Source organism: Podarcis filfolensis (assembly GCF_964270895.1).
Source record: "Podarcis filfolensis genome assembly, chromosome: 5".
Classification (NCBI taxonomy): Eukaryota; Metazoa; Chordata; class Lepidosauria; order Squamata; family Lacertidae; genus Podarcis; species Podarcis filfolensis.
The window spans coordinates 86,357,620-86,373,368 of record NC_139608.1 but is presented as its reverse complement, the minus strand read 5'-3'; the positions used below and the strand labels follow the sequence as shown (position 1 = coordinate 86,373,368).

At 45.7% G+C, this 15,749-nt stretch overlaps 1 protein-coding gene across 18 annotated transcripts in view; it reads left to right on the top strand.

Moving 5' to 3' along the window:
• Positions 1 to 15,749, top strand: part of PAX2 (paired box 2) — a 153,959-nt gene that overhangs the window by 120,065 nt on the left and 18,145 nt on the right. For all 18 annotated transcript variants that reach the window (XM_083615743.1, XM_083615754.1, XM_083615745.1 and 15 more), the window contains one exon: positions 2,141 to 2,267. In XM_083615743.1, coding sequence (XP_083471869.1) covers positions 2,141 to 2,267 — 127 coding nt within the window. The remainder of the gene's footprint in view (positions 1 to 2,140; positions 2,268 to 15,749) is intronic.

The following is a 15,749-nucleotide window of genomic DNA, read 5'->3' as shown; positions in this document are numbered from 1 at the left end:
AAAACAGTATCTCTTGCACAGAGCTTTAGATAGATGTTTTCTAAAAGGCTAGTCCTTTGAGTGGGTTTGTTTAAAAAAAATATTTAATTGATTTATATACCACCCTTCAATAAGCATTTCCTGGGAAGTGTTCTCTCTCTCTCTCTCTCTCTCTCTCTCTCTCTCTCTCTCTCTCACACACACACACACACACACACACACACACAAAATAAATAATGAATAGATGAAACATTTATTGTAAAATCATGATGCAATCTGTACCATCATTTTATTTTTATCCTCCTAGAAAAGAAAAAATGGGCTCCCAAGTTCTATTTTAATATTGTAGAACAGTTATCAGAGGACCTGTAAATTCTCATTCTGTTCCTGTGCATAGTAATACAGGACTGTTGGGTTGCAAAAACGAGAGATGTGTTGTTGTTGTTGTTTTAAAAAATAATAATGTCAAACTTTAGACAAGGAGGGTTGAGGAAGCCGAGTCACTGACTAAAATGCTCACCTTTGATTTAACAGACCCTTCAGTTTACACAGAATTCTTCTTTTGAGTTTCCTAACGGCCAAACAGAGCTTCCTTGTGCCATCTTCCAACTGATGATGGTGGTGGTTGTTGTGCCCTTGTCAGAGACAGGACGCAACCTGTGAGGATGCAGATTTGATATAGTTCAGCAGGAACTCCTCTTTCAGTTCAGCCCAGCCAGCAGAAGCTAAGGACTTATGCGGAATGAATGGAGCGTTTTTCCCTTTGCTTGATGCCAAGCCCAAGCGCTGCTTTGGAAAGCCCTGTCCCTCCTTCATCTTTACCTGCCTCCCCCAGGCTTGCCTTTTATCCCCCAAGTGGTTTGCCTTTAACACAAAGATCAAAAGTCTTTTTTAAATCACCCCAAGCGGTAAACCAACAATGGAAAGTGAAGGAGAGGTTGGCTTTAGGCTCCTGCTATCCCCGAGTCCCTGAGTTTATTACAATGAATAACCTTTATTTACTTTCATTAGACTATTAAACACCAGCACAGTCATTCTTCCCCCAGAAACTCTGAATGGGGCCCATAAAGCAAATCCAAAGCCTAATTGAGTTCATTTTAATTTCTCTCCGATCACAGCGAATTACTCCAGTGATAAATCAGGGGGCAGCCTCACCCCCAGCAGAAAGCCTAATTTGCAGCTAATTACAAAACTGATTTCTACAGGAAGATCAATACAAGAAGGAATTGGAAATGACTAGGCAATCGCGGCTGGCCAGGGAGGGCGGCAGGAGGAGGGCAGCTCTCTGGGAGCTGGCATGGAAAGCGGGGACAGGGAAAAAAACAAAGCAAAAAGAGCAGAAAATCAGTTTTAATTTAACGTAATATTAATCAGAACAACTTTTCCTGCTTTTTTTTTCTTCCTCCTGTAGTCTCTCCGGTTCCCGTGTCTGGTTTGGAGGCTGCCACAATAAAAAGGCAATTACCACTGCCTTTTGGACAGGACACCCTTTTCAAATGCAATGAGTTTTCCCCCTCCCACCCTTCTGTTAGCCATGTGGCCTGCCCCCACCCCAATTTCATACCCCAATGCACAAGGGTTGGGGGAAGCAAGAAAGGAAGCTCTTTTAAAATAAATAAATAAATAAAAAAATAAGAGAGAGAGAGAGAGAGAGAGAGAGAGAGAGAGAGAGAGAGAGAGCGCGCACGCTCAAGAACGACTGTGGGGACAAGCTGATCAGCAAGCAAATCCCACCCTTTCTCACAATGCAAACCCCCCCAGAGGACATTTTCTGCCCCTAGCAGAACCTTTTTTCCACACTCTGCAGTCGCCTTTCCACACCCTACAGAGAGAACAGTCAAGTTTTCTGAATCTGCCTTTCAAAGAATGAAGGGGGTTCTCCCAGCCAAACCTCCATCTTGTAGCATCTGCTGGGGAAACCCAACAGAATCTGGCCAATAAGGGAAAAGGAAATTCATAGGCAAGAGGAGGTGGGCTTGCGGGGGGGGGGGGGTGCTGGCCAGAGCTTGCCCTTCCTCTGCTTTGTGCCCTCCTTCTTTGCTCCCATCTGTGCAGGGACCGCGTTGCACCTCTTCCTAACTGTCACCCCCTCCTCCCATCTGCCCACTGTTCCCTTCCTTCCAGCCCATCAATAGAGAGCTTTCTTTTCTCTCTTCCCTAGGGTAATGAGTACTCCCTCCCAGCTCTGACCCCTGGTCTTGATGAAGTCAAGTCAAGTCTATCCAGCTCTGCTAACCCAGACCTGGGGAACAACGTGTCAGGACCCCAGACATACCCTGTAGTGACTGGTAAGTTATGAGCGCAGAGGCCGGAGTCAAAAGCTTTTTCTTTCCTATTGTCATTACCCCGCTTCTGCTTTTCCCAAAACCATGGCATGCTCCCAAAACAGAGAGCCAAGGAAAGGGACCTTGAAAAAGATGGGAAGAAGGAAGGCAGGACTCTGATGGGGGGGCAGCATTGATTTCCCAGCTGAACCAGTTGGCAGGTGTCTTTACTTGATTCACCCCTGTCCTGCCTTTTGGCCCCCTAAAAGGTAAAGGTAAAGGGACCCCTGACCATCAGGTCCAGTCGTGGCCGACTCTGGGGTTGCGGCGCTCATCTCGCTTTATTGGCCGAGGGAGCCGGCGTACAGCTTCCAGGTCATGTGGCCAGCATGACTAAGCCGCTTCTGGCGAACGAGAGCAGTGCACGGAAATGCCATTTACCTTCCCGCTGGAGCGGTACCCATTTATCTACTGGCACTTGACGTGCTTTCGAACTGCTTGGTTGGCAGGGGCAGGGACCAAGCAACGGGAGCTCACCCCGTCGCGGGGATTCGAACCGCCGACCTTCTGATCAGCAAGTCCTAGGCTCTGTGGTTTAACCCACAGCGCCACCCGTGTCCCCTTTGGCCCCCTAGACTCACAGAATAAATAACTAAACGTTAAAATACCAAATGAAGTCATTTGAACACTTTATAAACTTTTTTAAAAAGCGCAAAACTCAGCAATAAAATCCAGCTAGCCCACACTGAGCTAAAGCTTGCCAAACCATAGCTCGTCCAAAAGGCCTTTTGAAACCATAGTCTTAACAAAGCATCAGAAGGCTGTGTCTTGGGGAATGAGGGCAGGTGTGCTGTAACTGAGAGAGCCCTGTATTTTTGTGGCCACTGTTGTATTTTCTTCCATTGATATCCCCGCATTCCTTCCATCATGGAAGCCAAGAAGGTGCACAGGTGGTCCCTAGGCAGTCACCTCTCCCATCCAGGTACGGAGCATACCCTGGGACTACTGGTTATGATAGCCAGGCATTTGGAGGCAGCATCTAATTAGATCTAGGTATATTTGTTAGAAGGGTGGAGGACATATTGAAGCACATGCTTCCAGAAGTATTCAAGTTCCAAGGTAAGAATTGGCACCTTGCATCTTGCCTAGACAATAGCCAGTCGCCAGATAACAGGCGTTGGGTGCTGTTAATGCCCACTGACAGTTAATGATCTGGGCTGGATACATGTTCTGCATGGTCTTCCAGAGCAGCCCTACACAGGGCACATTGGTGTTGTTGTCCAAATACAATGTTACCAGAACTCGAATGAAAATGGCCAAATGACTGTAAAAGGCAAATCCTGGCCATGGATGCTACTTAAATATCCTGATGTGAAAGCTGGGTTCAGGAGCAAACCCAACTCGCAAAGCTGCTGCTGCTGCTGCTTCAGAGACTGGGACCTCAAGCAGAACTTGGGTCCTCAGGTTACAAGGAGGACTTTTGTCCCTTAGCATCTCCATCTCAAAATGGATTGTTAACCCAGACACTTGCATGCCAAGGCTTTGTGCCTCCCATCACCCCAACCGACTGCATATAGAATAAGGACAGCACACACTTGACTTTGGATTGAATAAGGCCACAGCTTTATTGAATACAAATGAAAGAGGTTTAGCATAGGCATAGGGTGACCATTAAGTTCCGGTCCACCTGCTGGGTCAATCCGACAAGGAAAACCAGGTGGTTGCTTCATTATGTCTGCCCCCAAGGCCAGCCCTGTGTCCAAGCCTGCCTAAGGTAAAGGTAAAGGGACCCCTGACCATTAGGTCCAGTGGTGGCCGACTCTGGGGTTGCGGCGCTCATCTCGCTTTACTGGATCGAGGGAGCCGGCGTACAGCTTCTGAGTCATGTGGGCAGCACATGTGGCGAACCAGAGCAGCGCACAGAAATGCTGTTTACCTTTCCGCCGGAGTATTTATCTACTTGCACTTTGGTGTGTTTTCAAACTGCTAGGTTGGCAGGAGCTGGGACTGAGCAATGGGAGCTCACCCCGTCGCAGGGATTCGAACCGCCGACCGGTCGGCAAGTCCTAGGCTCAGTGGTTTAACCCACAGTGCCACCCGCGTCCCCCAAGCCTGCCTACCATTGGCCAGTCATGCAGGCAGGCTTGAATCCAGCTCCTGATAGGTGCAGGGGCGCTTTCTGCCCCCTCACCTGTTCAGGCAGGATCCCAGCGACCTGAGCCCCCTTGTGGAGCCTGTGTGATGCCACTGCTGACCCATAATGCTGCCTCAGCAGGGAAGGTGAGTGGACTCGCTGATCCAGATTGCAATGCAAAGAAGCTACCCCACCACCTGGATTGTATTCAGGTGTCATCAGGAAGCTGACAACAGCTCATTACAAACCCACCCACAATTTCTCCTTTCATGTTGACTAGCTGTACATAGGAGTGGACTTTTGCATCTTGTGTGGTGAGGAAAGTGCCAAAAGTATACTTTATGCATGACAGCCGGACCTTTAACCTTGTGGATGCTGAGCTGAATTTGACGCGCATCGTCTCAAACCACTTATCCCTTCTGGCCAAAATCCTGCTCTTTTAGACAAATACTTGCATGGCTTGGTACCTCCTGCTATAAAAGTGTGTGGGGGGTGTCACTGTGGGAGGCAGAAACAATATTTCACCTATAACAGACCCCGAACCTCAGGTAACCTCCTAACACCAATATCCCTATTTCTAATGAGCAACACCGCTTGCTTTTTAAACTTGGAAAAAGAGGGCCTGTTTTGGTTTATGAAGATCATTTCCCATGCTGCATTGTAAAGGACAGACTCTCACAAACTTGCCTTTGTCTGAGAAAGGGTGAATATAGATGACCAGCTTAATTACAACATGATCATATTTTCTACCATGTGATGGGCTGAACATATGTATTCTTACAAACATTATTTGATGGACTGCCCTGCGTTCTAATGGTGTAGTAAAGGTTAGTGACGTTAGCAAAGAGCACCTCCACATGGGTGTTTGGTCTTCTGCCTTAGTGATCATGACTGGAGAAGGGACAGAATTTTACGACTAGAGTCGCTTAAGAAATGGCCCGCCGTTCCTGTTTTTCCCTCGTATTTTTTTTAGATTTCACAATACCAAGTGTTTTTATACTTTGAATGATTTAAATACTTGCTGTTTGTGGTTCCCCCCACCCCACCCCAATCCACTTACATTTTAGGTGTGTTTCAGTGGGTTTGGGGGCGGGTATTTTTCCTTACCAAGAACCTGTACTCTTGTTTCTCATGTTAGATGTCACGCCTTGTAACGAGGGTCCTGTGTGTGTTTATCTATGGTTAATCTTGATTATTTTTAATGTGTCAAGTGAACTGAGGGTGTCCCTCACTTAAAAACAAACCAACAAACCACCAGCAGTAGTTCATATTGCCATGAAATTGAATAGTTTACCTGGCACCGTCATTACTCTCTTTTAGGGGCTGGATTATGTCTGCTTTTTCTCTCAGGCTTCTAAAGATATTTGATTGATTTCTATAATCTCATTGGATCCCTGTTTTAAGTTTGCTTCCTAAACTTGAACCAAGTCAGACCATTGGTTCATTTGGCTTAGCAATGTCTACCCCAGGCATAGGCAACCTTCTGATGTTTTGGACTACAATGCCCATCATCCCTGACCACTGGTCCTGTTAGCTAGGGATCATGGGAGTTGTAGGCCAAAACATCTGGAGGACCAAAGGTTGCCTACGCCTGGTCTACCCTGACCAGGATTTTAGGCAGGGGACAATTCCCATCCCTACCTGGAGATATCAGGGATTGAATCCAGTATGTCCCCATAGACTCGCAACTGTCCATGGAGGCGCAGGTCAACTCTGTGTCCTGGGCAACTATCTACCAGCTCCATCTGGTCCACAGGCTGAGACCCTACCTGCCTGTGGACTGTCTCGCCAGAGTGGTGCATGCTCTAGTTATCTCCCGCTTGGACTACTGCAATGCGCTCTACATGGGGCTACCTTTGAAGGTGACTCGGAAACTGCAATTAATCCAGAATGCGGCAGCTGGACTGGTGACTGGGAGTGGCCAGTGGGACCATATAACACTGATCCTGAAAGACCTACATTGGCTCCCAGTATGTTTCTGAGCACAATTCAAAGTGTTGGTGCTGTCCTTTAAAGCCTTAAACGGCCTTGGCCGAGTATTCCTAAAGGAGCGTCTCCACCCTTCGTTCAGCCCAGACACTGAGGTCCAGCTCTGAGGGCCTTCTGGTGGTTCCCTTCCTGCGAGAAGTAAGGTTACAGGGCCTTCTTGGTAGTGGCGCCCATCCTGTCGAATGTCCTCCCATCAGATGTCAAGGAAATAAACAACTATCTGACTTTCAGAAGACATCTGAAGGCAGCCCTGTTTAGGGAAGTTTTTAATGTTTGATGTTTTCTCATGTTTTTAATATTCTGTTGGGAGCTGTCCTGAGTGGCTGGGGAAACCCAGCCAGATGGGTGGGGTATAAATATTATTATTATTAATAATAATAATAATTATTATTATTATTATTATTATTATTATTATTATTATTATTATTCTGCATGCAGAGCAGATGCTCTACCACTGATGGTCCTCACTTCCACAAAACTGCATTACAGTAGAGGACCCAGTCCACTGCTTCACATTTTGGAGGTGCCTAGGTAGACAGTCGTGTCACATTGTGGTGGATTCACTCACATATTGTCTCCATTCTCTCTGTTTACAACTCACCACATCATCCCGCCATTGTCAAACCCATCTTCCTCCTCTCCCTTCTTTTCTTTTCTTTACCTCCGCTCTCCCTTGCGTTCCTGATATTTTTAGTTTGTAAGTCTGGAAGCAGGGCCTGTACCTTGTTTTAATATTATGTTCAGTGCCTGCTGCCAGCACTGTGCTAAATGTAAGAAGAGTAAGAGTCCTGCTGGATAAAAGGCCTTTTGAGTTCAGCATCCTGTTTTCCCCGGTGGCCAACCAGGTGCCTCTGGGAAGCAGGATGAGAATTTTTAACCCTTGCGAGCCACCTTGGGAGAGAGTACTTGTCTGAAAAGCAGAATGAAAATACAGTGGTACCTCAGGTTACATACACTTCAGGTTACATACGCTTCAGGTTACAGACTCCACTAACCCAGAAATAGTGCTTCAGGTTAAGAACTTTGCTTCAGGATGAGAACAGAAATCGTGCTCTGGCGGCGCGGCGGCCCCATTAGCTTAAGTGGTGCTTCAGGTTAAGAACAGTTTCAGGTTGAGTACGGACCTCCGGAACGAATTAAGTACTTAACCCGAGGTACCACTGTATAACATTGATTATTATGTAACACAGAGTTAGTGTTGTCCACTCATTCATTCATACATGGATGGATAGATGGACTGTTTGTACACAACAAACGGAAACAATATGTGTGGATAGTATAGATACAGCACCATTTTTCTATGTGTTTTGCCGGCTCTCCAATCCATGGTCTGAGCCTAGGTACATAGAGTTGGTTGGTGCATAGACTCTGTTCACACATTCAGGTGAATGTGTATAGGGCAGGGGTCAAAGAGCACAATTTCTCTAACTTGCTCCATCTCTTCATTTGCACATAGCCAAATAATAATAATAGTACGGTAATAATAGTAATAATAATAATAATAATTTATTTTTTGTACCCCACCCATCTGGCTGGGTTTCCCCAGCCACTCTGGGCGGCTTCCAACAAAGATTAAAAATACATTAAAATGTCACAAATTAAAAACTTCCCTGTGAATGAGTGAATAGACCTAGAGTTGTGCAAGATTCTGTTAGTTACTTTAAAATGAGGGGAGGCATTCGATATGGAAAGATTTAACTCTTTATCTCGTAAACTGCTTATAACTATCCCAGGTTTTCCTCAGCTGCTTTGTTTAGAACTCTTACGAGAATCTCCACAGTAACTAAACTGGCTGTAATATGGAAGTATAGGTATAAAGGTAAAGGACCCCTGGAAGGTTAAGTCCAGTCAAAGGCGACTATGGCGTTGCAGCGCTTCTCTCGCTTTCCGGCCGGAGGAGCCGGCGTTTGTCCACAGACAGCTTTCCGGGTCATGTGGCCAGCATGACTAAGCCGCTTCTGGCATAACGGGACACCATGACAGAAACTAAAGTGCGCAGAAATGCCATTTACCTTCCCGCCACAGCAGTACCTATTTATCTACTTGCACTGGTGTGCTTTCAAACTGCTAGGTTGGCAGGAACTGGAACAGAGCAATGGGAGCTCACCTCAGTCTTGCGGATTCGAACTGCCAACCTTCTGATCAGCAAGCCCAAGAGGTTCAGTGGTTTAGACCACAGCACCACCCGCTCCCTGGGAGGCCAGCATTGGGCAGGCTTGGGGTAGCTCTGGCATTTATGTCTATGGTAAGCTTCAACAAGTGTTAATAAGTGTATACAGTGGTACCTTGGTTTAAGAACAGCTTAGTTTATGAACAACTTGGATTAAGAATGCTGCAAACCTGGAAGTAGGTGTTTTGGTTTGTGAACTTTGCCTTGGAAGCAGAACATGTTTCGCTTCCTGTTGAGTGTGTTCCATTTGTAAATTGAGTCCCCTGCTGCTATGGGAAAGCACGCCTTGGTTTAAGAATGCTTTGGTTTAAGAACGGAATTCCGGAACGGATTAAGTTCATAAATCAAGGTACCAGTGTAATATGGGGTTGATTGGGCTGGTCCCCACGTAGTTGACGATTGTCCTGTGTGGAAGCGCTTGCAAGGAGCTGGTCTAGTGCTTGAAAAGACTCCAAGGATTAAAGATTGTTCCTTTTGTTTTACTCAGAGGCTAGCCTATAGTTGAACCCCTTTGCAAGCTGTAAGGATGGGGTGCATGCGAATACTCATAGCAACATTTGTCTCATTGGTCAGATCCAGTATTGCGATTTCACCCTTGGATTTCACCAGAATCTGTGAAGTAGCTGGGTAAGGGAAGACGTTGATGTTCTTGTAAACGAAGGCACGAGATGTGGGAGAGGAGGGACTGGCAAGGGCTGAGAAAGTGAGATAAACCATTGCCTTCTGAAAAATAGCTGCTGAGACCTCAGGCTACAGAATGAATGGACAGGTCACTGAAAAAACCCATATGCACCCATATGCTCAGATCCTATGCAGTTTGGGACGATTTTTTGTTCCATCAGTTTTTCCTTTACCCTCATGCACAGTTGTTATGAAAAGAAAGAACTTTTTATTTGAAAGATTAATTTGTTTGGGGTTTTTTTTAAAAAAAAAGTGGTTTTACACTTGTTATTTTGCATTAAGGTCTTGCTGCTTAAGCATCTAGAAACTGAAATTTAGTAGAAGATTCAGTCAAGAAAGACTGCAATATTTCAAAACGAAAATCAGCCTGTGCACATCATGATATTTTATGGTCAAATGTTTGATCTGGCCACAGAACTCAGAACATGGCTATTTTCATAGAAACAATTTATTCAGAACCACAAGAAGCTCAGTTTGGCTTCTCTCCCCCCCGCCCCCTCGAAGAGTAATGCTTTTAGGCCTCGTGGTTATCAGGACGAATGTAAAATAAAATGGGTCCTGATTCAGAAGAATTTCCAATGTTCTCCCAAGAAGCCTCTGGTTTTATAGAGACCCTAGAGCATGGTGTTAAAAGTACCAGGGAGAAGACTCTAGTGATAAAGATCAGGGTGGCCAGGCTGCAGTCCAGAGATTGATGCCATACCTTTACATTCCCGCATGCAATGAGAGATTTCTCTTACCCATTTTCCATCCGGTTCTTTCCCCCAGCTAACTGCTTGGAACACCAGGGACCCTACTTGCTATAGCAGCCAGGGGAGAAGGCAGATGAAAAGCAGGAGGGAATGGAGAACAGAATCCTCTGCTGTGCTGAGCCTCTGAGAATATAAAGGAATGGTTGCCACCCAATCAAAGATAGCTTGGTTAATTAACTGCATGACTTTAAGCCAACTTATTTATTAACATTTGCATTTATTTTGCACTGATTTCTATATGGGTAAAAACAATAATTCTGAAGCAAGAAGCGTACTTTGCTTTTAGAAGCTTGTATGCACATGATCTAGGGACGCGGGTGGAGCTGTGGGTTAAACCACAGAGCCTAGGACTTGCTGATCAGAAGGTCGGAAGTTCGAATCCCCGCAACAGGGTGAGCTCCCATTGCTTGGTCCCTGCTCCTGCCAACCTAGCAGTTCGAAAGCACGTCAAAGTGCAAGTAGATAAATAGGTACCGCTCCGGCGGGAAGGTAAATGGCGTTTCCATGTGCTGCTCTGAATAGCCAGAAGTGGCTTAGTCATGCTGGCCACATGTCCCAGAAGCTGTACGCTGGCTCCCTCGGCCAATAAAGTGAGATGAGCTCCACAACCCCAGAGTCGGTCACGACTGGACCTAACAGTCAGGGGTCCCTTTACCTTTATGCACATGATCTACAAGGCAACACAGCCTTGGAAGAGGCTTTCCCACCTGTGTGAGAAAAAAGGTTGGATGCCGTTTAAGATGGTGTTTGTTTTTAAAAACCACCCACTAAATCAGAGAATCCTTTTTAGGATAGTAAACGATTGGGGGGAGGGGGACATTCCTTCCAAACAACAAATTAATTCAGCCATGTTTAAAGGCAGGACATCCATCTCTGGATTTGCAACTAGGCTACCTGAGGTAAGAAGCAAAAGCTCAGATCGTATTTGCCCTCAGAATAAAAGAAAAGGCTTGGTTTTGAAAGTTTTTCCTTTGAAACACCCCAAAATAGCCGATAAGATTTGCTTTCGTTTGTTTCTTTTCCTTGTAGCTGAAACGTCTGTCTTTACGAATTGTACCTGGTGTTAGAGATGAATAGCTGTTTGAGGAGAAGGAAAAAGGGAAGGAAACGCAGTAGTTTCTTTTTTTGTGTTCAGATGCAAAACCCCATGTTATTACTGTCAGGAGAGCCAGTCTGGCTGACCAAACATGGTGACAGGCCACACAGCTTCTTTCAAGCTCACTTCTGTTGGGTTCTCATCCTGAGCTGCTGAAGAATTCTCGGCAAGGCACGATAAAAAGACCTAGGCAAGGCTCATGGAAATGCTGCCGAAATAGAAAAGAAATCTAGTTATTTTTTCTTGTTTGATTGAATATTTACCTAAGTACAAGCCAGGAATGTGATGATACAATACTAAATGGTCAATGCATGGACATGGCTATAGTATTTATATTATATATTGAATTTATATACCACCCTATACCCAGGGGTCTCAGGGCAGTTCACAGAATAAAATCAAGACATAAAACCACAAAATACCTAATAAAAATAAAAACAACAGCCCAATAGCCCCCCCCCCCAAAAAAAACCCACATTTTAAAAGGGCATAGGATGTAAATCGGATCAACGTTTTTGCCTGGTGCCTAAAGGTGTATAATGAAGGCGCCAGGCAAACTTCTCTGGGGACAGCATTCCACAGAAGGGGAGCCACTGCAGAGAAGGCCCCGTTCTCGTGTTGCCACCCTCTAAACCTCTCGAGGAGGAGGCACCCAAAGGAGGGCCTCAGAAGATGATCTCAGGGTCCAGGTAGGTTCATATGGAAAGACGCAGTCCTTAAGGTATTGCGGTTCTGAGTATTCCATATTTTGTGCATTGAAGCTACTGGAAAAGCACATCCACTCTTTTGCCTTTGGAAGTGCTAAATAAATTGACTGGAAGGAAGGACACCTCTCAGCAACATTGATTAGGCCAGATGACTCCAGTGCTGTGTCATCAGATGTCTCCCTCGCTGCTTCAGAAAAGAGGCATCCATTTGGATTCTCCCTCAGGAGGCCTCCCAGCAATCCCAAAAGCAGGATAAATGGAGAATATATTCCTAATCTAGATGAGATAGCAATAGGGAGGCAAGTCTTCAATGGTACCCTGGACAGCACCTTTCCAGGGGTCAGAGCAGAGCGCAGATATTGTTTCAGCAGTTGTTGTCCTAAGAGAGAGGCTTAAATAGGAATTGCAACTCTTTCCCAGTGTTTAGCTCTGCCTTCTGTAATGGTAGCCTCTTCATTTAATCACCCCAGCCTGCTTGGGCAGCCATTGATTCTGACAGAAAAGGGGAAGCTATGATTTTGGTAGAGCATCTGAGCTGGAATCCTTAACTCAGTGATGGGCAACTGAACCTCCTTGGGCCAGAGAGGTTCTGGTTCAATGGACTTCCATTTGCTTCTGTTGCAGTACGTGTATCGGGACTTAAGGTGATTCCTTCTCCCACTCTGAATTCCTAGCCTAAGTCCCCAAAGAAGAGGAGCCTGACTCCACGGTCGTGACAGAGATCTAGATTTTTGTATATCTAGGAGAGTATAGGCCCAGCTTACCTGAAGGAACATCTCCACCCCCATCATTCAGCCCCGACATTGAGATCTAGCACCAAAGACCTTCTTGTGGTTCCCTCGTTGTGGAAAGTGAAGCTACAGGGAACCAGGCAGAGGGCCTTCTCTGTAGTAGCACCCACCCTGTGGAACACCCTCCCTTCAGATGTCAAGGAGATGAGTAATTACAGTATATAACTTTTAGAAGATATCTGAAGGCAGCCCTGTATAGGGAAGCTTTCTAATGTGTAATGTTTTATCATGTTTTCATATACATTGGAGGCCACCCAGAGTGGCTGGGGTAACCCAATCAGATGGGCAGGATACAAATAATAGAATTATTATGATTATTATGATTATTATTATTATTATTATTATTATTTATTTCACATGCTTTGGATTATCAACGTAGGAAAGATCCCACAAATCATTCCCAAGCCTGAAAGTGATGTAAGAGGAATGAGTGCATACAGCTACTCATATTTTATCATGAGCTACCCATAGTGCTTTTTCCCCTGGGGGTATGCAGGAGTACGCATACCCCTGAACATTTTGTGAATCTAAGTTTGGCCTCGTTGAGGGGCAGTATTTAAATATGAATAGGGAAATCACAGTACCACTAAACATTTTTTTTCAGCAAAAAAAGCACTGGCTAGCTACATATGCAAATCCTCCCCATGTAACATTCCAGTCATGGGAGTTACCGTATTTTTCCGTGTATAAGACAATGCTTTTTTATTATTAAAAAGTGTTTAAGATTGGGGGTCATCTTATACACTGATAGTGCAGAAGGGGGAGGTGCTATTGGTGGCAGCCGTGAGCAAGAGATTGTCAGCGGCGATTGGGTGGGCGATTGTTGGCTGGAGCAAGGCCTGCTGATGATTGGCTGTGGTGGCGGCAATTGGGCAGGTGATTGGTGGCTGCGGCAAGGCCTGCCGGCGATTGGCTGCTGCTGCAGCAATTGGGCAGGCAATTGGCAGCTGCTGGCGGCGAGCGGGCAGACGATTGGTGGCTTTGGCGAGGCATGCGATTGGCAGTGGCGGTCAGGCAGGTGAGCGATTGTGGGCAACCCCCTCAAAAAAACTCAACTCTGGGCAATCCCCCCCATTTCCTTAATTTGGGGTTCCAAAAAATAGGGGCCATCTTATATATGGGGGCGTGTTATACATGGAAAAATAGGGTACTTGCAGGTCCTCTTCCCATCCCGTTTTATTAATATGTGTCATGGAAGCGGTGTTGATAGAATGATAGACGGAGCACTTTCAAGGATATTGAGGAGCAGCCATGGTTTGGAATACAGGGTGTGAGCCAATGGGATTGAGAAAAGCAGAGGATGTCGATTCTTGCCAAAGAACCCCCTAAGCTGGAGTCGAAGTGTTTCTCTTCCTCCCCCCCCCCCCACTCCACTGCCCTGGAACAGTCTCAGGCCCACTCGGGAACACTCCTGGCTGATCCATCTGGTTCTACGAGGGAGAAAAGTTCATTTCAGACCCAGCTTGATGTTCCCAGGTGGCAGTTTAACACTAACATCTCAATCTGTATGCGACTTTTCAATCAGGCACAGAGTAACAAAACAAGCAAGAACCATTAACATTCGGAGTTGCGTGCCAGCAGTAATGAGAGGAAATGCAAAGCCTGGAAATTAAGAACGCACACTCAGAGGTGTGGGGAAGGACAGGGAGGGAAACGGTGGAGGAGGGATGTTGCTACATTTAGGCCAGGATCCAACGTTTGGATTAATGGTGCCATTACCCAAGAAAAGGCTGCAGATAATGCTCATTCTTAAAAATGTCTTTGCTGGCAATTAAGTGGCTGCAGTTATTGATTATTATTGATTTTATGTCCCCCCAATTTGCATAATCTGTTAAAGATGAATGATTCATGGTGTGTTTATGATAGGGATGGGCAAAGTTTTCTGGGGGGGAAATGACAAGGCAAGAGACAGTGTGTGATATCCAGACCTACCAAGGCCAAGAGCTTAAACAAAATTGAAGTGGAATCATTCAAGGTTTCTTGAAGGGGTGGGCATTAGGGAAGATTCTGCCAGCCTCCTGGCAGCTCAGTAAACAAGCATGGCTCAACTTCTTTCTCTTCCCTACTATGTGATCCACCATATGTTGAATTCCCTGTGCACATAAGAAAAATGTGTGCAACCCTTATGTGGATTTGAGAGATCCACCACTCTGCTGGGTTTTGTGCTTGAGTACAGCACAGAAATACAGGCTAGTGTGCACATGGAAAGGCTTTATTGGCTGAGGGAGCCGGCGTACAGCTTCCGGGTCATGTGGCCAGCATGACAAAGCCACTTCTGGCGAACCAGAGCAGCGCACGGAAACACCGTTTACCCTCCCGCTGGAGTGGTACCTATTTATCTACTTGCACTTTGATGTGCTTTCGAACTGCTAGGTTGGCAGGAGCAGGGACCGAGCAACGGGAGCTCACCCCATCGCAGGGATTCGACCCGCCGAACTTCTGATCGGCAAGTCCTAGGCTCTGTGGTTTAACCCACAGCGCCACCCGCGTCCCATGGAAAGGACAAACAACTGTAAATTTTTTTAAAGTCCACTTGTCACCAAAATGGGCCTAATCCTTTTCTGGCTGAAGCTTGCATGCATTTTAAAGGGGGAAGCATCACACTGGCTACCCTTATTTTAAAAAGGTAAAGGTTTGTGCTGTGTTGCGGAAAGGAACCAGAATCCGGCACAGGGTTAGAATATATGGTTTGAATGACAAGAGCAGTGAATGGTTTTGACAGCAGAGTTTTGCAAAGAGGTGCTGGGATTGAGCTGTGATGATGGCAACTCAAAGAGAAGGCTATTGTAGTTTCAAAGGTGGTAGACGACCAGAATATGGACAATAGTTTTGGTCAAGGGGATGCAGAGGGAGGGACGGAGGGACTTTTGCCATGCTGCACAAAGAGAACTAACACAATGGCAATAGAATGAATATCAAGAACAAGAGGGAGGAAAGAAAAGGTGAAACCAGTTCTTAAATATGAATTTTTATTGGCATTATGCTACATTTTTTGAGACAGAACAGCATCCCATGCTTATCTGTTACTCTGGGGTGTGTGGATCAAGTTAGTTCATACTGGAATTGGCATAGAACAAATTCCTCAAGCATCTCTACTACCATGAACCAAAACTTTATTATATTTTCCATTGGTGAATCTCATTTGTTTGTTTTTTTGATGAAGTTACAAGCTTGGTGGATCAGGGG